This window comes from Callithrix jacchus, chromosome 8, assembly GCF_049354715.1.
Source record: "Callithrix jacchus isolate 240 chromosome 8, calJac240_pri, whole genome shotgun sequence".
NCBI lineage: Eukaryota > Metazoa > Chordata > Mammalia > Primates > Cebidae > Callithrix > Callithrix jacchus.
Genome location: NC_133509.1, coordinates 5038117 through 5064970, shown reverse-complemented (window position 1 = coordinate 5064970; position 26854 = coordinate 5038117). Strand labels below are relative to the sequence as shown.

Below are 26854 nucleotides of genomic sequence, written 5' to 3'. Positions count from 1 at the left end.
AATGATTTTTACGTTAAGTATCAGTTCTGATTTCCCACATCCATGGTCCCTTCAATTAATTGTAATAATTTAGATCATCTGAACACCCTGGAGACTTAATTAAAAAGAGATTACAGACCACTCAATAGGCCACTTTTGAATGTGAGAATGTGACTAATTTAGTGTGGATCATCTGTCCCGAGGGCTTTTTTTCCTCCTCCCAAAGCCACCACAATTAAAAAAGAAAGGTGGGATGGTTTTAACTCAAGTGGTTACTCCCTCATGCTGGGTATTCCACACATCCAAAACAGAAGGGGAAAGGAGGGGCAAGAGGAAAGGGAAGAGAACAAAGAAAGGAGGGGAAGAGAGAAAGGAAAGGAAAGAAGCATGGTAGGGAGTGAAAAAAAGAAAGGGAAGGAGGGAGGGAGGAAAGCAGGGATGAGAAACGGAAGGAGGGGGAGAGAGGAATGAAGGGAAAGGAAGAGAGAGAAACGGAGAGAGACAAAGGAGGGAGGCAGGAAAGAAAGGCCGATTCGAATTCCACATACCTGTTCATGATAGCTGGTACCAGAACTACTAGTTGCTCCACAAGGTGCTTGTACTTGTGGAGGTCTTTCCACAGGGCAAGCAGGATCACTAAAGGAGGGAGAAACTGGGACAGCCGGGTGGGGAGTATGATGGTGGTGGTGGTGATGCTGAAAATGGTGACCGTGCTGCTGAAGGCAACTGGTATGAGGGTGTCCTAATGCATGGTGGTTCTGTGACGACCCTCCACACGGTGAGTGCTGGGGACAGCAGGAAGGCAACCTGGGCATTGCAGGAGGGCCAGTTTCCGTCACAGCACTAGAGGCAGTTCTCCTTGAGTCATCTTGAAACAGAAGAAAATGCACAGAATAATCAAATCGTTAAGTATCACTGTGTAAAAAAAAGGTATGGGGTATAAATAATTAGGAACTGTTTAGTAAATTCAAATCTCTGTAAATGTGATAGTGTCACTTTTTTTTTTCTGAGACAGAGTTTCTGTCTTGTTGTCCAGGCTGCAGTGCAATGGCACAATCTTGGCTCACCACAACTTTGGCTCCCAAGTTCAAGCGATTCTCCTGCCTCAGCCTCCCAAGTAGCTGGGATTACAGGCACTGGCTAATACTGTATTTTTAGTAGAGACGGGGTTTTTCCACGTTGCTCAGGCTGGTCTTGAACTCCTGACTCAGGTGATCCGCCTGCCTCGGTCTCCCAAAGTGCTGGGATTACAGGCGTGAGCCACCATGCCCAGCCGATACTGACACATTCTTAACATACACATTATATGATTTTATGCAGTGGTCTTCACTGAGATTTTCCTGAAACTCTGAATTCTTCAGGAGGCTCATATTTACTGTGATGTGTAAGTATGGCAGTTAATCATATCTTCCTAGGGCATAACAAATGATCACGAACAAAATTGCATTTTAAAAGTTTTAAAATACCACGAGTCCTTCCACTATATGCTACAAATCAAGTGACCTTCCCCTGAGGTCCATGAACCCCTAATATCATAAATCATTCCTGTATAACACAGACAGCTATGTACCGCTTAAAATTTTACCTTCTTAAGACACAACCACCCAAGTCAGAGTTTATCTAGCTGAGTCTCACTATCTGCTAACTTTTTTTTTTTTTTTTTAAAAAGACCAGGTCTCACTCTGTTGCCTACGCTGGAGTGCAGCGGCTTGATCTTGGTTCACTGCAACCTCCACCTCCCGGGCTAAAAAGATTCTCTTGCCTCAGCCTCCCAAGTACCTGGGACCACAGGCACACATCACCACACCTGGCTAAGTTTTGTGTTTTTTTGTAGAGACGAAATTTTGCCATAGTGCCCAGGCTGGTCTCAATCTCCTTCCTGAACCCAGGTGATCCGCCTGCCTCGGCCTCCCAAAGTGCTGGGATTACAGGTGTGAGCCACCATATCTGGCCCAGTATCTTTTTCCCTGCCTTTGGACTCTATAATCAGAACCAATAAAATATAAGAAATGATCAGACTCTAATACCTGTAAAATAATATGTGCTTTATAATAATCTAATAACCTAGTGTCACATAGTGGGGAAAAAAGCATGGAGTCAAATGAATCTGGGTTCTAATGTGGGACCCTTCTTTTAGCAATGGGACCACAGGAAAGTTGTTTAACCTCCATTGCATCCATAAAATGTGGCAGTAAAATTGCCTTGCATGACTGTCTGAAAAAAGTTTTCTAGGTATGAAACACATGAGTCCTGATTATGCTGTCTGCCACATGCCCAGAATTATTTTGAAGACATATTCTTCCCTGCGAGAAGAACTGCAAAAGTGACCCCTGAAAGTTTGTCCCAGTGTTTCAAAGTCATTTAAAACCCAGAAACTTTTCCTTAAACTAAACATTAGACGGAAATTATATAAAACAGATTTTTTAAAAGGGAAGTTTCTGATTAAATTACAAGGGTGAAAAGCCCAAAGCCAAAGCCTTAAACCCCCACTTTGATTCTGAGGCATCTCATCAGAACCCTTAGAATTCTGGAACGTTACTGTCCCAGCCTTGATTTTAGAGTACCCAACAGCAGAGATATCCTGCTCCCATGTGGCTCAAAGTAGCTCATCTCTTCTGGGCCACATGTATCAATCAATTAGGAATCTTTTGCCTGTTTACAAATAATATAAAAATCCAGGCTGGTCGCGGTGGCTCAAACCTGTAATCCCAGCACTTTGGGAGGCCGAGGCGGGTGGATCATGAGGTCAAGAGATCGAGAACATCCTGGTCAACATGGTGAAACCCCGTCTCTACTAAAAATACAACAAATTAGCTGGGCATGGTGGCACGTGCCTGTAATCCCAGCTACTCAGGAGGCTTAGGCAGGAGAATTGCTTGAACCCAGGAGGCGGAGGTTGCGGTGAGCCAAGATGGCACCATTGCACTCCAGCCTGGGTAACAAGAGCGAAACTCTGTCTCAAAAAAAAAAAAATCCTCCAACCGCCAAACAGTATTGAAATAAATGAAAAAAAAAAAAAAAAAAAAAAAAAAGAATCCAACCAAAACAGCTTAAACAATAAAGGGAATTATGGGTTCACATAAATGAATCTAGGTAGGGGCGTGCTTCAGGCTCTGCTTAGTAAGATTCCAGCAAATTTCCCTATAATTCTCCTGGCTGTGCCCTCTTAATGTCCTATCCTGCCTTTCCTGATTCTCATCTCTTCAAGGTCTGTGTTCTAACCTCTGTCACACAGTAGCTCTAATCTACATTTCTGTATATTCGATTTTTCCAAGCTCCTAGTCTGGCCTATGGAGGCTAATCTCCCAAACCCTTTTGTAAAGGTTCTTAACCTGGGGAACTAGAATCCAGGGTTCTGTGAACCTGGATGGAAGAAAAATACAAATTCTCACTAACCTGTAACTGACCCTAGAATTAGTACTACTTTATAGCATCAGTTGACATGTGAAATATTGTAATTTGTAATAAAATAAAGTCAACAATTGCTTACTTTTTAAAACAAATAATGGCAGTTTCAAAGTCAGTTCTAGAATTATGTTACTTTCATTCACTTGCATTCCAAATGTCTTGAATAACCTGGACGAAGTTAAAAGCAGCGTATCAGGAACCCAGCATGATCAACAGTCTCTTAGGGCTGTGCTGAACCCAACATTAAGTAGCTGTTTCCTATAAATTATAATATGTGTAACAAGTTACTCATTATTTCAGTAGCTTTAGTTGCTACAGCATTTTCAGGATTTTATCTTAGTCCCTATGTAAAAGTGTTACACAAGTAATGTCATTTATTGTGTATCACATCAGGAAAAAAAAGGTTGAAAACCCTTGGGACACTAAATTCACTCACTGGGATACACTAAATGGCCTTCATGGTCCCTTCCAACTCTGACACTTTAATTTACAAACCAAGTTACTTGAGGATTACGTGAGACTCTAAAAGTCAGGATATGAGTTTGTTACCATCACGAATGTGATAGATATGGCATGTATCTGTTCAGAAATTGATTGTCTCCTTTTGCCTTTGAGGATTCTGAAAATAAAAATCAGATTGAGAAAAGAGTAAACACAATGACTATAATATATTTAAGGCTGAATACATACTTAAGGCATAAAATAATTAACAGTATGACAAAAAGAAGACTGATCTTACAGCTCTACTTCTAGGCAACAGATTTGCCTTCCAGTTAAATAGTCTGTTTTCCTATTGTCCAGAACCTCTTTTTTTCTCAAGCAGGCTTGCAGCCCCAAGTAAAGACAACCAATTAGCCTCTCATTCAAGAGTTACTACCTAAATAAAACCGCCATAAATTAGAGCTGAAATACAAAGATATCAGATTCAGTAAATAAAACATTTCTTTTTCTATGAAAATTAACCCATAGAGAGCCCAGTAAAAACGAAACAATCACGAACCCGCATCAGGGAAATTAACTCCACAGCCCAGTGACAATAATTTCGTTAAAGTCCCTCCTAGGAGTGCCTTCAGTAACTCTAGCAGGATTACTGAGATGCAGGCATGAATTTAATCACTCATTCAACAGACTTACACATAATAGAGGTGTGGTAAAATATCTACAAAAGGCACTGGATGACATAAAGGTGAAAGTGAAAGTCCTAGCCTTTGACGTAACTTACAGTATTATCTGCCTTTGCCGTTTTTATCTCTAGCAACCAGAAACACGCTTGTGCAACATAGGTGGTTCAATAAGCACTTTGTAAATTTAAGTTAAATTCACAAGGGAAAAGAGGCATGCACTCATGTAGCTAAGTGCCAAGAAGAGAAACACTTGCTCTTTGGCCCTTAAGAAGCTCATCATCAAGCATGGAGACAATTTAGGATACAAATCAACCAATACTAGAACAGAAGCACCGGTTTCTAGTATAGCATAAAGCAATGCTGTCCCCTGCAGACATTTTTGGTGCCACAATTGGAAGGGAGGTGGTGTTACTGGAATTGAGAGGCTAGAAGCCACAGATGCTGCTAAATATCCTATAATGCACAGCCCTTCCCCACCTTCCACTGTAAGTACTATCTGGCCCAAAGTCAACAGTAGGGCCAAGATTGAGAAATCTTGGCATAATGGGGAAAAGTACAGGTGCCACGCCATACTGCCTAGGTTTGAATTCTTCTTCCACTATCATATAACCTTAGATGTGCTACTTCACCTGTAGAATAAGAGTAATAAAATCTGCCTCATTACTGCAAAAATCAGAGTTATGACAGGTAAATCCACTGGCCAACATTATTGGCTCAACATTTATCTATTGTTATCCACTAGAATGTAAGCTCTGTTAGAACAAAAACTTATCTGTTTTGTTTCCACTGCCTGACATATAGTGTGCCATTAATAAACATTTGTTAAACAAATGAATATTTAAAAAATAAGCAAAAAAAATACACACAAAAAAAGAAAAAAGACCAAAAAAATGAATATATAAGCTATCATGTATGCATAACACAAGGACCACGTGGAGAGGTCAGGCAGATAATGAGCTATTTCTGGCACACAGAGTTTGAACTGGGTGCAGATTGGTCCAGGACAGATGTCCAAGAGGCAACTGTACCTGAAAGTCTAAAATGGCCATGCGTGGTGACTCACGCTTGTAATCTCGGCCCTCTGGGAAGCAGAGGCGAGTGAATTGCTTGAGTCCAGGAGTTCAAGACCAGCCTAGGCAACACAGCAAAAATCTCTACAAAAAAGTACATAAATTGGCCAGGTGTGGTGGAGTGTGCCTTTAGTTCCAGCTACTTGGGGGACTGATGCAGGAGGATTGCTTGAGCCTGGGAAGTGGAGGCTGCAGTGAGACTGCACTCCAGTCTGGGTGACAAAGGCCCTGTCTCGAAAAAAAAAAGTTTAAAACAAATAGGGTGGTCAAAAAACACAGGAGAGACATCAGCATACTAGTGACAGATTACAACACTTGCAGTTAATGAAATGGGCTAGAGAAAAGGGTTTGAGAACACAGTCCCGGGAAGAAAATCAATTATGAAAAGGAGACTATCGTCAGATTTTAAAAGATCGGGTTTATTCATTATGAAAGGCGTCAGAAGCCCATTAGAGGAAAGAGTTCAGTGTGACAAAAATACACTTAAAAGTACATAGACCTAACACAAGTATACACGTTTATGTACTAAGGAAATGAAACCAGAGAAGACGCCGAAGACATGGAGGAGATCACTGTTAAAGCAAGGTCAGGACAAAGAGAAGGACGAGAGGTGGAGGACAGATAAAGGCAATGGAAGGGAGAGGGAGTTAGGAGACTAAGAATTTGTAGAGGACGACAGGTAGAGACCCACGGAAGTTTTTAAGGTGTTGGAAGCTGCGGGAGTTCATGCTTAAGAACATTCATTCATTCATTCATTTAATTTTCCCCTGGGGAATGAAAACCTTGAGGAAAAGGAGAATGTTTTGAAATAGGCACTTAGAGGAAGGAAAGGGAGCTGATCAAGACACATTAATACTAGGGAGATTTCCTACAGAAAGCCCACGATGAGAACCCATAAATTTATGGAGGAACTTGGGTAAGTGTGAAGCTAGATGGCTTGAATGTGAGGGTTGGAAAAATGCAAAAAGGTATAAGGTAAGGACAGGTTGTGGGGAAAAAAGTTTAACTAATGTTCCATAGGGTCCTGGAAGAAAATGGACCTTAAGAGAGGCCCATTTAGGACTGTAGCCAAGATGCTCAGAAATTAAATCTGAGTTGTGAAAGAACAAAGATTTATATATAAATGCTTTTGGACTATTCTGAAATAAGGTTGGGATTGTATCACATAAAATCTACATAAGAATAATGCTACAGATAGGCCAAGCGTGGTAGTTCACACCTGTAATTCCAGCACTTTGGGAGGCTAAGGGAGGTGGATCGCTCCAGGCCAGGAGACTGAGGCCTGTGTGGGCAACATGGCAAAACTCCATCTCTACAAAAATACAGAAATTAGCCAGGCATAGTGGTGCATGCCTGTGGTCCCCTAGCTACTAGAGAGGATCAGGTTGAGCCCGGGAGGTGGAGACTGCAGTGAGCCAAGACTGCACCACTGCATACCAGCCTGGATGAGAGTCAGACCCTGTTTCAAAAAAAAAAAAAGGAATAATGCTACAGCAAGCTGTAACAGGAGACAGGAGTCAATGAGAAGTCAATCCTTGCCTCTAAGATTATTACAATTTTGTTCAAGGTACTTAACTTCTCAGATTTCTTCATTTCTGAAATGGCAAGAGAAATGCCAACATCAAGAATTTTTTTATTTTTTGAAACAGGGTCTCGCTCTGTCACCTGGGCTGGAGTGTAGTGGTGCCACTGAGGATCACTGCAGCCTTGACTCCTCAGGATCACATGATTCTACAGACTTAGTCTCCAAGTAGCTGGGACTACAGGTGTGTGTTACCACGCCTTGCTAATTTCTACAATTTTCTGGGGTTTTTTTTGAGACACGCTCCATGGCCCAGGCTGGAGTGCAATGGTGCTGTCCTGGCTCCCTGCAATCTTGACGTCTCAGGTTCAAGAGATTCTCCTGCCTCAGCCTCCTGAGTAGCTGGGACTATAGGCACCCACCCCCATGCCCGGCTATTTTTTTGTATTTTTAGTAGAGACAGGGTTTCACCATGTTAGTCAGGATGGTCTCGATCTCCTCACCTCATCATCTGCCTGACTCAGCCTCCCAAAGTGCTGGGATTACAGATGTGAGACACTGTGTCTGGCTTTTTTTTTTTTTTTTTGAGACAAGGTTTCACCATGTTGTCTAGGCTGGTCTCGAGTTCCTGGGCTCAAGCGATCCAACTGCGTTGGCCTCCCAAAGAGCTGGGATTACAGGCATGAGTCTCACCATGTCAAGGATTTTTTTTTTTAAAGAATTAAAATATATACAATAACATATAAGATACCCAAGTAACAAGCTAAGGAAAAAGTATGTACTCAACAATGGAAATAAAAGCCCATTTCATTTCTGTCTGCATTTTTTCAGAGAATGTATTTAAAAGACACCCTTACTGGGCACGGTGGTTCACACCTGTAGTCCCAGCTACTCTGGAGGCTGCGGTAGGTGGATCACCTGAGATCGGGACTTCACAACTAGCCTGGGCCAAAAAGAAGGATACTCCTGGGAATGTTTCTCAATTCTGCCCTCAGTTTTCCAGAGAGAGTACTTCCTAATCCAGCCACACGTAGTTTTCTAATGCTAAATGTAAATTATATGAATATTAAAAGAATTAAATGAGACACTATTAAAAGCAAAAAGTGATGGAAAATATAAGATGGTTTCATTATTAATGGTGACTTAGTCAAGCCACAAGCTACAGGGTCTACAGTGTCCTTATTGGTAAGCAGTTAGCAAGTTCCTATCTCTGTACCATTATCCAAAAACAAAAGAAAGCCAGTTTAAGACTCAGTTGACAACTGACATGAGAGAGCGCTAGTGGTATCACTGCTAACTGAAACACAGTAACTAGCTTGGTATGAAAGCTAAAACTGTAAAAGAAAACTCTGGAATCAGTATTTGTGACCTTGGTTTAGGCAATGGTTTCTTAGATACGACACCAAAAGAACAAACAATAACCCCAAAACCCCAGAAACAGATACCATTAAAATTTCTAAAACTCCCATCCCCATTCTCAATCATTTTGTGAAAATAGCTAAGGAGCAGACTCAGTGCATCCATGGCGATTCTATGTTAACTTGCTCAGGAACCATCCAAGTGTTTTCCTCAGCATTTGCACCATTTTCTATCCCTACCACCAATTCTCAAGGGTTCCAATTTCTCTACATCTTTGCCAACACTGATGATTTTCTATCTTTGTTTGTGTTGTAATTACAGACACCCTAGTGGGTGTCAAGTGGTATCTCATTGCGGTTTTCAGATGCATTTCCCTTATGATTAATGATGTTCAGCACCTTGTGCTTCTTTTATATAGCTTCTTCAGAAATGTCTATTCAATCCTTCCTCATTTTAAAATTGGGTTGTCTTTCTGTTGGGTTGGGGTTTTTTTGTTTGTTTTTACTTTTTTGTTTTTTAAACATAAATAGAGATAGGGTTTCACCATGTTAGCCAGGCTGGTCTCAGACTCCCGGAGTCAAGCGATCCTCCCACCTCAACCTCCCAAAGTACTGAAATTACAGGCGTGAGCCACCATACCTGGCCTGTTGGGTTGTTTTAAGAGTGGCTTTGTAGGCCAGGCGTGGTGGCTCATGTCTGTAATCCCAGCACTTTGGAAGGCCAAGGTGGGCAGACCACCTGAGGTCAGGAGTTCAAGACCAGCCTGATCAATATGGACAAACCCCGTCTCTACTAAAAATACAAAAAATTAGCCAGGCATGGTGTTGCATGCCTGTAATCCCAGCTACTCCAGAGGCTGAAGCAGAAGAACTGCTTGAACCCGGCAGGCGTTGCGGTGAGCAAAGATGGCACTACTGCACTCCAGCCTGGGCAACAAGAGCAAAACTCTATCTCAAAAAAAAAAAGTGCTTTGTAGATTCTGGATTCTAAAGTGCTTATAAGATATACCATTTGCAATATCTGTCTTCCATTCTATAGGCTATCTTTCACTATCTTGATAATTTCCTTTAATACACAAAAGTTTTAAATTTTGATAAAGGCCGGGCGCAGTGGCTCAAGCCTGTAGTCCCAGCACTTTGGGAGGCCGAGGCAGGTGGATCACGAGGTCAAGAGATCGAGACCATCCTGGTCAATATGGTGAAACCCCGTCTCTACTAAAAATACAAAAAATTATCTGGGCATGGTGGCGTGTGCCTGTAATCCCAGCTACTCAGGAGGCTGAGGCAGGAGAATTGCCTGAACCCAGGAGGCGGAGGTTGTGGTGAGCCAAGACTGCGCCATTGCACTCCAGCCTGGGTAACAAGAGCGAAACTCCGTCTCATTAATTAATTAATTAATTAATTAATTTTGATAAAGTCCAACTTAACCACTTTTGCTTTTGTTGCTCATGCTTTTGGTGTCAGCCACTTACCTCTCCCCAGGCTCTATTTGAGCTCTAATAATCTGGTCACACATAGCACACAAACTATGAAACCAGCCTCATTATAATAAAGACTATCTTGCTGACATATGAAGTTTATTATAAAGTAAGAATACTCTTATTAATACAGCTAAAATCTCAGACTTAAAAACAATACTTTTCCTAACAAAAGTAATGACTGAAATTCTTCTGTCCCCAACTTTTTTACCTACCTCCTAGAGAAGTGCCAGTGGTACTATTGCTTGTAAGAGTAGCTGAAGCCTCTGACACTGTTGAAGGTTGGCTACTGCTGACAGCTGAAGCAGTATCAGAGGCCTGCTCAGAGGTAGGTGGATTTGAACTGTTAATGGAAGCGCTAGTAGCTTGTGATTCCATTCTTGCAGAAGTGGTAGGTACTACAGTAGGTTCTACAAAACACAAAATGTCAACTTAGCATTTCAGAACAAATGAGACGAAGGGGTATATTTTAATCAAAGCTAATGTGTTTATGATAATCAACAAGCAAACTTTAAAAATGCAAAGTCTCTAAAAACATGGTAAAGAAAGCTTTCACAAAGCTAAACTGCAATATCAAACTGACGTTACTAAAATATTACTGCATTTTTTAAAATCTAAGACTTATAACCATATTCCAATAATGTAGGTGATAACAGTTTTCAGATGGCTTCTAAATAAATTCTCTGATCTATGACAAAGAAGAGTAAAAGGGAAGTAAAAGCTCTTTGCTAAGCACATACACATGGTCACAAGTTGTCAGAACAGTGTTACAAACCGCACTCTGACACAATATGAATTCTAGGGTAAGACTGTCTGGATAGCAACACTGATTTCACCACTGACAGTACGAATATGAATAAGTTACTTAACTGATCTCCATTTCCTCACTCTCAGAACTGGAAAAGTAACAGAATTTTCTTCACAGAACAGTCATTAGGATGAACTGCGATCACATACTTCATATGGTGCTTTATAGAGAGCAATCACTTAACCTTAGCTATGATTTCTAATGTCTGTTTTAATCTTCTTTCCATGCCTTTCTGTACATTTTCCAAAGTAAATTTTGTAAATATTAATATTCATCAGTGCCTTCTAATAAAAATTAACATTTTTCTGTCAGAAAGTAAGAGAAATTTCAGGCAGACCTCAAAGAACTAATTGTAAAATGGCTGCTTAAAATGGAGAACAATTGGAATAAATCCATCCAAAGCATAGTCACAACAATTAAATCTGAAAAGAAGGGGCTCTCTTAACACACTGTGGAATGAGAAGATTGACCTTCTATATAATGCAGTATGGTAAGCTAATTCCTTAGGTACGAATAGTACCTCTAAGTCCATATGGGACACTTTACTTTCAATGCTACTATGTACAAATGTATATGCGAATTGCTTCTACATAAAAGGAGGGGGGAAGAACTTCTGTTTATTTGTAAGTAGTTTAACCAGGGTTTCTCAATCCCGGCAATACTAACATTTTGGGCTAGACAATTCTTCGGTGGGGAGGAGATGTGCGCTGTGAATCGGTAGCATCCTTCCCTAACTGTGAAAACCAAAAATCTGCAGACATTGCCAATTATCACCTGGGGGAGAAAAGTTCCCCTGGTTGAGAACCACTGATCTCATAAACTTAAGTTTTAGATTTATTTTTAGTAAGAGAGAAACTTTCCACTGAGAAAAACTAGGGGAGGAAGAGGGTATCTACTGATGACTGGAATGCTTTTAACCCAGTAGTGTGACTTCCGGTTGAACTCACTCTAGTGAGGAAAAGGCCATCTCCTACGTACTGGCTAGCAGGTGTCACATTGGAACACATACGAAAAGTTTCCAAAATAGTCACCCTGTATTTAATTAACTCTGAGCAATCATCATTAATTAATTCCTATTACATTGGCCTGTGTCTTACAGATAATTTACGGGGTTTCAAAACAAAAACCAGAGATTGTTGAATGAAATGCGAACAGCTGTTTATCTCTTCATAAACAACGCAGTACTGGTACTCTGAAAGTTATGACCAACCAAACTGCAAACAGCCCATAAAAGAGCTGATTGCATATGGCCTCTAACTCTTCCCACCTATTAACTCTTTCCATATACCTGACATGTTCTTTGCTCATTTTATAGCTAACTCCCAAATCTAACGAACTTATATATGGCTTACCATTTTCATTTAGGGAAATTATGACTGACCAATTCTTAAGAGACAACTAATAATACCTCAAGATGATTCAGTATGTGGGAAAATTCACATACGCGTTCACTCACATGTTCATGAATTCTCCCATCACACGTTCACTCACATGTTCATGAATTCTACCATCACACGTTCGCTCACATGTTCATGAATTCTCCTAGCACACGTTCACTCACATGTTCGTGAATTCTCCCATCACGCGTTCACTCACATGTTCATGAATTCTACCATCACACGTTCACTCACATGTTCATGAATTTTCCCATCACGCGTTCACTCACATGTTCATGAATTTTCCCATCATTCGTTCACTCACATGTTCATGAATTCTACCATAACACGTTCACTCACATGTTCATGAATTTTCCCATCACGCGTTCACTCACATGTTCATGAATTCTCCCATCATGCGTTCACTCACACGTTCATGTATTCTCCCCCTTTTCCTAACCTCTCTATTCCAACTCTGGTTTTGTTTCCTGAGTTACTTGGGTACAGCTGTGAGCCAAAATAAAGCACAAAAACTGAGCAGCACAAAAAGGTACCAATAATACTGAAGAATAACGTAACTTTTAAAAAGTAAAGTTACATATTTTAAACAACCAGTATTAGTAATTTAAAATTCAGTTATAATGCTTCTGTGTTTGTATATAAAAAGTGCTGCTCCTATTTTTTCATGGCAAGTTAAAGACAATCATATTACAAATCAAACTAAACTAGTCTGAGCTAAACTCAAACTACCACTTGTAAAAATATTTTTTCCTGAGAAAACAGCTGTCAAGTAATGAAACAATAACCACAAAAAATTTTATGTACATTTACAAGCCTAGGATATCCTATCAACTAAAAACGTGAGATTAAAATATCTGACAATTTCCCTGTAGTTAATACATTACCAGTAAGCAGTAGGAGGAGTTTCTAGCATATTAAGATTTCCTTTTATCAAACTCCTTTATAATTTTCTACTGTTACTACTTCAATTTACCATCTTCATCAACGGTAAGGTCCACAACTTCTGCTGCATTCTGCCTCAAGGGCTGTATAACAGTAGAAATCCTACTGCGGTTCCGTGGCTCCTGTGGCCGACTTGCATGAGAACTTGAACCCTGGCTCCAATGAGATCTGGAGTGTCCAAGGGTTGAACGAGACCTTAAATTACATTAATAAATAATATATTTTAATAAATAAATAAATAATATATATTAATAAATAAAATATTAAGTTAGTAAATATAAATAATTTTTAGTCACCACAAAAACCCATAAGCCTTTCTTACTAAATGTTAAGTTTTTCATACATGTCTCCAAAGAAATAATGGTAATAGAATTAAAAATCATGACTAGCACAATGTCCAGCACTCAGTAAACTTTGCTGTATGAATCACCAACCAACTAACCTAAGAATATAAATGCTATGTTGTACCAATCATTAGTGTAAAATATATGATTCTGTTTCAAGAATGCTACTCTCTCCTCCATGGTTACTTTGAGTATTTACCTAGGTTATAATAAACTATTTATATTTTCTGTTAATAGCTAAGATAATTCACTAGAGGTAAAGGAATAAAAAAACACCCTACACATTAAAAACATCCACAAGTACTTAATAGTTTGGTAGCCATAAGAAACATCACTTGCATGAGCTGCTTTATGCTTTTAAAACACATGACTGCAAACCCTAAACATCTAACTTCATTTAAGTATGTGTGTGGCATTACACTGTTCTAAATTTACTTACAGGTATGTATACTTTTAAGGACTCGCGATAATGATTTGGACTGAGGATATACAGGGATAATATGTAGAACATGCAGTCCTAAAGGCTCTGAGAGAAAAAAATGTATGTTTTAGAAAGGTAAGGCCCATAAAACACAAGGGCTTTCTCCTACTCAAACTAAATATAAAACTGCTCCTAAGTTTATTGTCAGCATTTATGGAAAAGACCTGTAATATAAAAGGTCATCGAGGGGAGGAACCTAACCACTCGGAAGAGAACTCCAAAGGTCAAAGTGGGCTGAAAATGGCCTCCACATTTTCAGAAATTACGAGTTTAAAAAGGAGTTCAAATTCTAAAATAAAACTCTTAAGAAGGAGTATAAAGGTTAATGACTGAGCCACTGTCAAACAGGATAGTACATATCAGAAACAGTTGTGGTACAGCTTGAGCAGTGACAGTAAACAAATGTCTTGGGATAAAATGGTTTCATCTGAGGACAGGTATCAAAACTTAAAATTCTTGAAAAGCCAAATCTATGATGAGGCTGAGCAGTGTCTTATCTCTGGGAAGTTGTTAATAGCTGAAGGAAGTGACAGGCCCGCTCTGCAGTACTTCTGTGAAAAGCAACATATTCTACCAGACGGAGCAAGTGTAAAAAACAACTGACGTATGAGGAAGACTCAAGGAGGTGTTAGTAGCCACTATGATCAGTAGCAACGATCAAATTCTGACACCGAACACTCTAAAACACAGAAATACTCTCTTAAATGAACGGGCCAAAAGCCAGCTAAACAGTATCAAAGTGAATATCCCCGATAACAATAAGGAAAACAACAATGAGTCGTGAACACTTGGGTCTTTTTCAAGATCATTATCTATTGCTCAGGTAAATGAATCTGCTTGGCATCACCATGTCCAAAAGAAGACCTCTAGCCCTACAAGGAAAAACAGGTCCATAATTTCAGTAGTCCTTACAGCTCATAAAAATTGAGTCACTGTTGTACCAAGCACTATGCACAGCCACAGGACATGTGTGGTACATAACAATGATTATCAGTTTTCATCAGAGTTGGGGAAAATCATATAAAAATTAAGCAAGGATATGTTATAGAATGTTCACTTCTGTGCCTTTGGAAGTAGTACTTTGATGCTAAAAAGGCAGTGAAAAAGCGTGCTCGAGCTCTATGTGTGTTTGTAACAGATGTCAGAAATGCTTTTAAAATCAGTAACAACATATTAAAATGCAATCAACAAAGGCACTTTTAAATTCATTACAACACAAAAATTAAGATTCATCTGTTAATTAGTTTGGTGTAGCAAATGTAACAGAGCAACTCTTTACTACTATTATTACCAACAGTTATAATCGTCCAAAGTATAAGATGAATGCAGTGTTAGGAGCTGATGTCCTGAGGGGAGAGCTGGAGTGACTGTGCAATAGGGCAACGTCTGTTTTCCAGTTATTTATAAAAACAAATGAGGATGTTTCACTGAGGTGTTATTTCAGAGCACAGAAGACATTACTGAGTGAAGGACAAAGAGGCAAACAGGATGTTTTGAATTACAGTGCCCTAACCTAGCAACAGCACAAATTTCACTGGTATCAACAAGTAGACTCTAACAAAAAGGGCTATTCCAACATCAGTACCTCTTAATATATCTTTCACTTTTAACTTTAGTACCATCCCCAACACTTACGTATTATTCACATCTAAATTTCAAAGGAGATCATGAATCCTTCATATCATTAAACAAATGCAATTTCATAAAACACTAAGAAAAATTATTGTCTATTTAGAGCAATAATTCTTAACTCTCACTGTATTCTTGGGGTGCTTTTAAAAGACTAAGCTCTAAAGTTCCAGTTCAAGTCTGGGAAAGAGTCTAGGCAACAATATAGCTTTATTTTATTATCTCACCAGGTGACTTTAATGCAGACTGCTTTGAAAACCACTAATCTACATGGGCTCAGTGGCATGTGCCTAGAGTCCTCCTACCACACACACTGAGACAGGAGAATCACTTGAGCCAAGCAGTTCAAGTTCAGCCTTGGCAACATAAAAATATTCATGAATACTCAACCTGGGTCTCAAAAAAATTTTTGTTTAAATGCATATATTTGCAGCACAAGCATGTTTAATATTTACATTTAAAATTTCAAACATTTAACTAAGAATTAAAATCTCACCGATAGCTTTCTCCAACTGTTACAATCTCCACTTCACTGTCAGTTGAGGTAACATTAATTTCTTCATTGGCAGTAACCTGGGGAGTGGAGGAAGCTTCGATCACCACAACATCTTCATCAATACCTCCTGGAAACAAAAAGAAACAACATTTAAAGGCATCTTCCTGTCAGCTAATCACTAGGCACAAATTTTTATTCTGACTTTGAAGACTATGAGATTCATTAAAAAAATAAAAATCATATCTGTCAAAATAAAAAGTTTTTAAAAAATACACAAGGAGCAAAAAACAGAAAAAGTGGTAATCACTGCTTTAATCTATACTTCTTTGTATGTTTACTTCCTCTTTTATGAATTTTGTGCCTTTTGTTACAAATGTTCAGTGGTTTCTATATGAATTTGTAAGATCTTATATATTTATCCTCTAATATCTGTAGTATGTGATAGATCTTGTGAATATTCCATTATTTAAGATATTAACCCCATAATATCCCAGATGAAGTTATTCTAGTAGCTGTATATGATTTCTCTAAGGCTGTTTTCATATAGGTGATATATTCTTTTAAGAAACACACAGTAGCTTTTTGGTTTTATGTTATAAAATTTGGCATTTATTTATTTATTTGAGACAGTCTCTCACTCTGTTGCCCAGGCTGGAGTGCAGTGGCATGATCTTGGCTTACTGCGACCACCTCTGCCCCCTGGGTTCAAGTGATTCTCATCCCTCAGCCTCCCGAGTGGCTGGGACTACAGGTGCACACCACCATGCCAGGCTAATTTTTTAGTAGAGATGAGTTTTCACCATGTTGCCAAGGCTTGTTTTGAACTCCTAATGTCCCACCTCAGCCTCCTGAAGTGCTGGGATTACAGACATAAGCCATTGTGCCTGGCCAAAATTTGTCATTTTTCAATGCATATTCTTTTCTAAATTACTCTAAGTTTGGAAAGTGCTTGCTTGTTTAGAAGGTGGAATACATATTAAATTAGACTTGGTTGAAGTCTTTCTTTAATATGTTTTATATTACTGTATCTAGAACTTGTTTTTGTTGATATTAGACAAGATTATATAAATAGAATCCTGCTCTGTCTCTCCACAGCTAACTAGCTACAACAATAACATTTATTAAAAATTTTTTTTTTTTTTGAGACAGTCTCACTCTGTCATCAGACTGGAGTGCAGTGGCACCACCTCAGCTCACTGCAACCTCCACCTCCCAAGTTCAAGCGATTCTCCTGCCTCAGCCTCCCAAGTAGCTGGGACCGCAGGCATGCACCACCACACCTGGCTAATTTTTTATTTTTAGTACAGACAAGTTTTCACTATGTTGGCCAGAATGGTCTCAATCTCTTAAACTCGTGATCTGCCCATCTCGCCTCCCAAGGTGCTGGGATTACAGGCTTGAGCCACCATGCCCAGCCAAAAAATCTTTTTTGATACCTCTTCAAATTTTCAGTTATACAAAAGAAATATGTTCTGGAAACTTACCGCACAACATAGGGTCTATGATTAAAAATAATGTATTGTATGTTTAGAAATGTGCTAAAAGGGTATATTATGTTAAGTGTGCTAATGAAAAAGGGAAACAAAGGTAAGGGGACAGGAAGATATTTGTGGAGATAATGGATATAAGTCTATGGCATTGATTGTAATAATGGATTTTACAGGTGTTTTCCCCCTTTCCAAGCACATCAAGTTATATACACTACCTTCCTTCAGCTTTTAGGTATATTAACCACACCTCAATAACGCAGTTAAAATATTTTTGATACTTCTCTTAAATAGTATGCATATTTTGGTGCATTTTGAAGCTATCTACTCAACCCCTTTTACATAGAGTCTAGTTTAAGGGTAATTTGACTTTTTAAAATAATTTTTTTGAGGTATCATTTTTAAATTCTGGGCCAGGCGCGGCGGCGCATGCCTGTAATCCCAGCAAATTGGGAGGCCAAGGCGGGTGGGTGGATCACGAGGTCAAGAGATGGAGACCATCCTGATCAACAAGGTGACACCCTGTCTCTACTAAAAATACAAAAAATTAGCTGGGCGTGGTGGCATGCACCTGTAATCCCAGCTACTATGGAGGCTGAGGCAGGAGAATTGCTTGAACCCAGGAGGCGGAGGTTGTGGTGAGCCGAGATGGCATCATTGCACTCCAGCCTGGGTAACAAGAGCGAAACCCCGTCTCAAAAAAAAAAAAATCATCCATTTTGTCTGGCCTTTCCAAGGGAACCACCATCTTCCAATAATTCACCAAGACGAAAACCAGGAAAAGAGAAGAGGCACCTGCAATATGTTCTCTAGGGCTTTTAGAAAACATGGAGTTGTTCCTTTGGCCACAGACATAGAAATCTACAAGAAAAGTGATGCTGTGGACATCAAGAAAAAGGCTACTGTTCAAAAAGAAATGCCCTCTAAATATTACCACGGCAAAACCGGAAGTCCGAATGCCCTCTAAATACTACCATGGCAAAACCGGAAGTCAGAACGTTACCCGGTATGTTGTTGGAATTAACGTTACTTATTAATTCTTTTGGCAAGAATCTTGTTTGTTGGTATTGCTGTAACAAACAAGATTCTTGCCAAAAGAATTAATGTATATAATGAGCATATAAAGCACTACAGCTTAGATAGCTTCCCAAAACACATGAAGGAAAAAGATGAGAAAAAGATGGAAGCCGAAGCTAAAGGTACCTAGGAACAGCTGAAGCACCAACATTCTCCACCCAGAAAAGCACACTGTGAGAACCAATGGACAGGAGTTTAAGCTGCTACAGAACCTATTCCTTGGAAATGCATGGCTATTAGGTGGCAAAAAAAACCTATTAGGTGGCAAAAAAAAAAAAAAAAAAAAAAAAAAATCGAAGACACCTGGACTATAAACAAAACAAAATAAAAGCCAAGGGCATTATGCTAAGTGAAATAAGCCAGTCACAAAAAGATAAAAACTGTGATTCCAATTATGCAAAGTATCTAAAATAGTCAAATTCATAGAAACAGACAGTAGAGTGGTGGTAACCAGGGTCAGAGGGAGGAGAAAGAGGAGTTGTATAATGGCTATAGAGTTCCAGTTTTGCAAGACGGGAAAGTTCTACAGATCTGTTTCACAACAAATATGAATACACTTTTTTCTTTTTGAGACGGGGTCAAGCTAGAATTTAGTGGCACAATCACAATCATGCCCTCAATCTCCTGGGCTCAAGAGATCTTCCTAATTCAGCCTCGTGAGTAGCAGGGACTACAGGTGCACACCACACCGACTAATTTATTTCTTTCTTTTTTTTTTTTTTTTTTTTTTTTTTTAAGAGAGAGGGTCTTAGTACATTGTCCAGGCTGGTTTTGAACTCCTGGGCTCAAGTAATCCTCCACCCACCTCAGTCCCTCAAAGTGCTAGGATGACAAGTATGAGTCACTGCACCTGGTCTCAATGTGAATTTACTTAACACTACTGAACTGTATGCTTAAAAATGGTTAAACGGTTTTTTAAGAAGTAACGCTCCATTTCTTCTCTTGCTGCATATTTTACAAACCTGTTGCTGAATGGCTTCTCTTTTCATTACTATCACCTGTGAATACAAATGTCAGCCAACAGTTTACAATGTCTATAATTAAGATTTTTACCATAAGCCAGGTGTGTGCCTCATCCCTGTAATCCCAGCACTTTGGGAGGCCGAGATGGGCAGATCGCGAAGTCAGGAGTTCGAGACAAGCCTGGCCAATATGGTGAAACCCCATCTCTACTAAAAATACAAAAATTAGCTGGGCATGGTGGTATGTGACTGCAGTCCCAGCTGCTTAGGAGGCTGAGGCAGAAGAATCACTTGAACCCAGGAGGCGGAAGTTGCAATAAGCCAAGACTGCACCACTGCACTCCAGCCTGGGCGACAGAGCGAGACTTCATCTCAAAAAAAAAAGAATTTTCCCATTATGACTATTAAAAATTTCACCCGTTTTAAATGTACATTCTGCTAATTTTTAGTAAACTTATGGAGTGTAATCATCACCACAATCTGGTTTAAGAACATTTCGAATAACCCCAAAAGAGCTTGCAAGCCCTGTTTCGGTCAATCATCATCCCCTATACCCAATATCCCTGCAACAACTGATATGCTGTCATTATGAATTAGTTTGTATTTTGTAAACTTTTGTGTTAAGTGGAGTCACATATTACATACACTTTTGTATCTGATCTCCTTTACTCAGCATATTTATCTTGAAATGTACTCATTTGTTGTATCAATATTCATCCTTTTTAAATTGCTGAGTAGTATCCAATCATGTGGATATAACACACTTTGTTTATCCATTCATCCATTGATGAACATTTGGATTTTGCTGTTTTTGCGTATTACAAACGAAGTTGCTATGAACATTCACGTATAAGTCTTTGTACAAACATGTGCTTTCCTTTCTCTTAGGTAAATACTTCGGAATGTAATTTCTAGGTTCTCTGGTACGTTTGTTTAACTTTTTAAGGAATTGCCAAATTGTTTTCCTAAGTGGCTCTACAATTTTACATTTCCAGTAAGAAAATGAAGGCTTCAGGTTCTCCAAATCCTCACCAACACCTACTGTTGTCTCTTTTTCATTACAGTTGTTCCAGTGGCTATACAGTGGTATCTCATCGTGGTTTTAATAACCATTTCTAAAATAAGTAGGCTGGACACAGTGGCTCAGGCCTGCAATCCCAGTGCTATGGGAGACCAAGGCAGGCAGATTGCTAGAGCTAAGGAGTTTAATACAACCTGGGCAACATGGCTAAACAGTGTCTCTACAAAAAATACAAAAATGAACTGGGCATGGTGGCACATGCCTGTAGTCCCAAATACTCGGGAGGCTGAGGTAGGAGGATGGCTTGAGCCCGGAAGATGGAGGCTGCAGTAAGCCGAGATAGCACCACTGTACGCCAGCCTGGGTGGCAGAGCTAGACCTTGTCTCTAAACAACATAATAATAAAAATAAAACAAAACAACTAATGGGGCTGAGCATTTTTTCATGTGATTATTAGTTACTTTGGTTTTCATCTGAGACAGGGTCTCATTCCAAAGCCCAGGCTGGAGTGCAGTGGCACGATCACAGCAAACTGCAGCCTTGACCTCAAGCAATCCTCCCACCTTAGCCACTCAAGTAGCTAGGACTACAGGTACAGGATGCCATGCCCAGCTAATTTTAAATTTTTTATACAAATGAGGTCTCACTACGTTGCTCAGGCTGGTGTTGAATTCCTAAGCTCAAGCAATCTTCCTACTTTGGACTCTCAAAGTGTTAGGATTACAGATGTGAGCGACTGTGCCCAGCCTAATTGTTAGCCACTTTGGTGAAATGTCTGTTCTTTTGCCCATGTTTAATCTGAATTTTTGGTCTCATTATTGAATTACAAGAATTCTTGGCCAGGCACAATAACTCATGCCTGTAATCCCAGCATTTTGGGAGGCTGAGGTAGGCGAATGGCTTGAGCCTAGGAGTTCAAGACCAGCCTCGCAACACAACAAAACCTCATCTCCACAAAACCTGTTCTGGAGGCTGAGGTGGGAGGATCAATGGAAACCAGGGGATTGAGTCTGCAGTGAGCAGAGATTGTCCCATTGTTCTCCTGCCTGGACACCAGAGTGAGACCCTATGTCTCAAAACAGTAATAATAATAAATGAAGAGCTCCTAATATATCGTGAATACAAGTCTTTTCTCAGATATACTATTTGCAAATATTTTCTTCCAGTCTGTAACATGTCTTTTCATTTTCTTGATAGCGTCTTTTGAAGCACAAAAATCTCTAATTTTCATGTTCAAATTAGCAACTTCTTCTATGGATTGTGATTTTGGTGATATATTTAAGAAACCTCGGCCTAATCCAAGGTCACTGAGATTTTCTTCTATGTCTTCTATAAGTTTTATCATTTACCTCTTACATTTAGGTCTATGATCTACTTTGTAATTTCTGTGTCAGACGAGAGGTAAAAGGTCCATATATAATACTCCAAAGAGCCGAAATGGCCAGGTGCAGAGGTTGACGCCTATAATCCCAGCAATCTGGAAGCCTGAGGTTGGCAGATCGTTTGAGCCCAAGAATTTGAGATCGGCCTGGGTAACATGGCGAAACCCCATTTCTACACAAACTAAAAAATTAGCCAGGTGTGGTGGCACGTGCCTATAGTGCCAGCTACCCAGGAGGGTGAGGTGGGAAGATCATCTAAGCCCTGGAGGTTGAGGCTGCAGGGAGCCCCGATGGCGTTGCTGCACTCCACCCTGGGAAACAGAATAAAATCCTGTCTTAAAAAAATAAAAGGATAAAAAAAAAAGAGAAGAAAATAGCAGCAGACACAGATAAATAAGGGAAATAATAAAAACTTATCTGATTTGGAGAAATTTTTTTTAAATTATTTAGTAATATTGTATTTATATTCTGGAATATTTGTAAAATGTTATCAATCAGATAGAAAACATAACATTTATTAGGAGTTATGAGATGTGAAAACATTTGAAATGGTTTTTAAGTCCTAAAGATTACACACATAGACTGAGGTAAAATGCATTTTTAACAGCTAAAAATATATCTTAAGGGCAGAAAAAAACCAAAACAGTAGCACTCAAGTGACTATTTAAAATAAAATTGTAGATTGAATTTCCAAATTACTTTCTAACTCTTGCTTCATAATCATGAACACAAGACAGCTTAAGGCAGAAGTACAGCAGGAACCCTGAGACATTAACCCAACTAACCACTGACTTTGCAGACATGTTAGTTGTTGTTAGTTAACTCAAATTATTCAATACTGAGTTAAGTAACGGTGGTAAAAGTACATTTAAAAGTAGAAGCATTGGCTGGGCGCAGTGGCTCAGGCCTGTAATCCCAGCACTTTGGGAGGCCAAGGTGGGTGGGATACGAGGTCAGGAGATCGAGACCATCCTGGCTAACGTGGTGAAACCCCATCTCAAATACAAAAAATCAGTCAGGGGTGGTGGCATGTACCTGTAATACCAGGCACTCAGAAGGCTGAGGCAGGAGAATCACTTGAACCCAGGAGGTGGAGAATGCAGTGAGCGAAGATCACGACACAGCACTCCAACCTGGGTGACACAGCGAGACTCTGACTGAAAAACAAACCAAAAACTAAAAGCATTTTATGTATCAATGAAAAGTCATAATATTTTTAAAACCTTCCTTATTTCAATCCATAAACTAGACATTACCAGTTCTACATGGAGATTACAAAATTTCTTTTAAAACCTGTTTAAGCGCACACCTGTAGTCCCAGCTACTCGGGAGGCTGAGGCAGGAGAATTGCTTGAACCTGGGAGGCGGAGGTTGCAGTGAGCCGAGGTCGCGCCACTGCACTCCAGCCTGGTGCCTGGTGACGGAATGAGACTCTGTCTCAAAACAAAACAAAACTTGTTTAAGCCAGATGCGGTGGCTCACGCCTGTAATCCCAGCACTTTGGGAGAGCAAGGCAGGTGGATCGCCTGAGGTCGGGAGTTCGAGACCAGCCTGGCCAACTAGAGAAACCCTGTCTCTAGTTAAAAAAATAAAAATAAAAATACAAAATTAGCCAGGCATGGGAGCAGATGCCAGTAATCCCAGCTACTCAGGAGGTTGAGACAGGAGAATCGCTTGAACCCAGGAGGTGGAGGTTGTAGTGAGCTGAGATTGCGCCATTGCTCTCCAGGCTGGGCAATAAGAGCAAAACTCCATCTCAAACAAACAAACAAACAAACAAACAAAAACCTGTTTAAAAAAGAGGAAAAACTAAAAAATAAAAAAAAAAAACCACTGTAGAAAAGAATAAGCTAACATTATCAAACACCTTTTACGTGGCTTATGTAACATTTTGAAACCTCAATGATAAATGATACAAAGCTAGTTTTGCTAATGCATGAAAATTCAATTTATATAACTTTTTATGAATACAGAGATTATGTAACTAAAAGTATAAATAGCTTGCTTAGGCACTCTTATTCTATTCCTTAAACATCATTATTTTTCTAAAAAGGACTTTGTGCACAACTTGAACATAATACATAAAAATTATATAACTAAAGCATATTCACAATAGGCAACATTTTGGCATCTACAATCTAGTGTTTCTCTAGTAAAACAGCTATTTAAAATTTTTAAAAAGGGAAACATTCCTAAAATAATTATAAAATTAATCTTATGAAATAGCACAGCTTAAAAGAAAATCAGGAGAACAGATCCTTCTTAATGGGTCGATTTTATTTTCATGTTATCTTTTACATTTAGAAATACTAAAGGGTAAAAAACAAGTATGGCTAAGACAGACTGGTAGGACTGTGGGTGATTTTCTTTGAACTTTTTTTTTAAGGTTAGCTAGGTTGTTTATACCTTTTAAATCATGAGAAAAATAACATCTCTCTCTGGCTACCAGGCTAGAAAGAATATGAGCAGTGTAAGAACAATAACAAAACAATGGTTTCTCTGAGAGCTCTTTATGAACTCCTCAAAGTCCATTTCTATCTCCTGGTAAGACATCACGGACTCTCTCGGCATCAGCAATAAGCAATGTTAGCCACTATACTCTCTGGTGACCTTAGTCCGTCTGTGCTTTGAGACACAATAAGAGTTTCCAGGGTGGACGCAGGGTCTCAAGCCTGTAACCCCAGCACTTTGGAAGGCCAAGGTGGGTGGATCACTTGAGGTCAGGAATTCAAGACCAGCCTGGCCAACATGGCGAAACCCCATCTCTATTAAATATACAAAAAATTTAGCCAGGTGTGGTGGTGTGAATCTGTAATCCCAGCTACTCAGGAAGCTGAGGCAGGAGAATTGCATGAACCCAGGAGGCAGAGGTTGCAGTGAGCCAAGATCATGCCACTGAACTCCAGCCTAGGCGACAGAAAGAGACTCCACCGCACAAACAAACAAACAAAGTACATCATCACTGACAATTAAATAAACAAAATGTGGTATATCTACACAAACAGAATATACTGTAACTAATAAAATTAAAACTAATGCTGGGCGTGGTGGCTCATGCCTATAATCCCAGCACTTTGGGAGGCCAAGGTGCGCAGATCATGAGGTCAAGAGATCAAGCCCATGCTGGCGAACATGGTGAAACCCCATCTCTATTAAAACTACAAAAAATTATCCTGGCGTGGTGGTGCACGCTTGCAGTCCCAGCTACTCGGGAGGCTGAGGTGGAAGAGTCCCTTGAACCGGGAGGCAGAGGTCACAGTGAGCCGAGATTGCGCCACTGCACTCCAGCCTGGTGACAGAGCGAGACTCCATCTCAAAAAATAAATAAATAAAAACTAATTACTGATACCTGCTACACATGGATTAACCTCCTTAAAAAATTATGCTAACTTAGGCTGGACCCCATGGCTTATGTCTATAATCCAAGCACTTTGAGAGAACAAGGCAGGTAGATCACCTGAGCCAAGGAGTTGGGAGACTAGGCTGGACAACATGGAGAAACCTCGTCTCTACAAAAAATATAAAAATTAGCCAGACGTGGAAACATGCGCCTGTAGTCACAGCTACTTGGCAGGATGAGGCAGGAGGATTGCTTGAGCCTGAGAAGAAGAGGTTGCAGTGAGCTGCGATTGCCACTGCACTGGGCAAGAGAGCAAGACCTTGCCTCAAAAAAAAAAAATTATGCTAAGTAAAAGAAGCCAGATGTAAAAGACCACATATTGTATGATTTCATTTATATAAAATATCCACAAAAAGGGGGAAAAAAAAGAGGTTGATGGGAATGAAGATAGGAACAAAGACTGACAGTAAGAAAGCAGGTGGGATCTTCCAGGATTGATAGACATATTCTATAACTGTATTGTGGTGATGACTGCACAATTCTAAATTTACTTTTAAAAATTACCGAAATTGGGCTGGGCGCAGTGGCTCACACCTGCAATCCCAGCACTTTGGGAGACCGAGGCAGGTGGATGACCTGAGGTCAGGAGTTCAAGACCAGCCTGGCCAACATGGTAAAATCCCATCTCCACCAAAAAGTACAAAAATTAGCCAGGTGTGGTGGCATGTACCTGTATAGTCCCAGCTACTTGGAAGACTGAGGTGGGAGAATCACTTGCACCCTGGAGGCAGAGGTTGCAGTAAGTGGAGACCACACCACCACTCTCCAGTCTGGGTAACAGAGCGACACCCTGTCTCAAAAAATAATTACCAAATTTTACACTTTAAAAAATGAATTTTATAGTAGTTAATTATACCTCAATAAAAATGTTTTTTAAAAAACATAAAACACTCTGGAAGATACAAAACCAGACCTTAACAAATGAAAAGACATGCCATATTCTGGAATAGGAGGACTCAAAAATCCCAAGATGTCCGATCTCCATAATGTACTCTACAAATGCAATCCCCAAAAAGTACCATCATAGACCTCCCTTACCCCCACCACCTCCATATAAACAAACTGATTATAAAGCTCCCTTGGAAGAATAAACAACCAGCAATATCTAGAAAAACACTGAAGACTCTATAGTGCTCTTCCAGTACATGGACAGACAAGAGTAGTAAGACGGAATAAAAACTCCATGAACAGGACCAAATGCACATGGGAAATTTAACATGTGACAAAGCTAACACAGCTCAAGTCGACAGGAAAAAGAAAGATGCTAATGACTGGTTTGCAGACAACTGGATAGTCACACGAGAAAAACTTCAGTTCATTTTTCATATTATACATAAACACCAAGTGGATCTATGCTCTAAATGTTAAAGAATTAAGTACAAGGACTGGGGAAAATGGGCTAATTCTGCTAGAACTTTGGAGTGGAAAAAGTATTCCTAATTATGACTCAAAATTCAGAAGTAGTAAGAATAAAAGCTGATAAATATGA

The 26854-nt window shown here is 39.7% G+C and overlaps 1 protein-coding gene across 17 annotated transcripts in view; it reads right to left on the bottom strand.

Annotated features, from left to right (window-relative positions):
- The window catches only part of RNF111 (ring finger protein 111), a 103300-nt gene that overhangs the window by 28115 nt on the left and 48331 nt on the right, over positions 1–26854 (bottom strand). For all 17 annotated transcript variants that reach the window (XM_078333267.1, XM_035258730.3, XM_035258735.3 and 14 more), the window contains exons 3-6: positions 16037–16163; positions 13118–13281; positions 10155–10349; positions 528–847 (exon numbers count right to left, since the gene is read on the bottom strand). In XM_078333267.1, coding sequence (XP_078189393.1) covers positions 528–847; positions 10155–10349; positions 13118–13281; positions 16037–16163 — 806 coding nt within the window. The remainder of the gene's footprint in view (positions 1–527; positions 848–10154; positions 10350–13117; positions 13282–16036; positions 16164–26854) is intronic.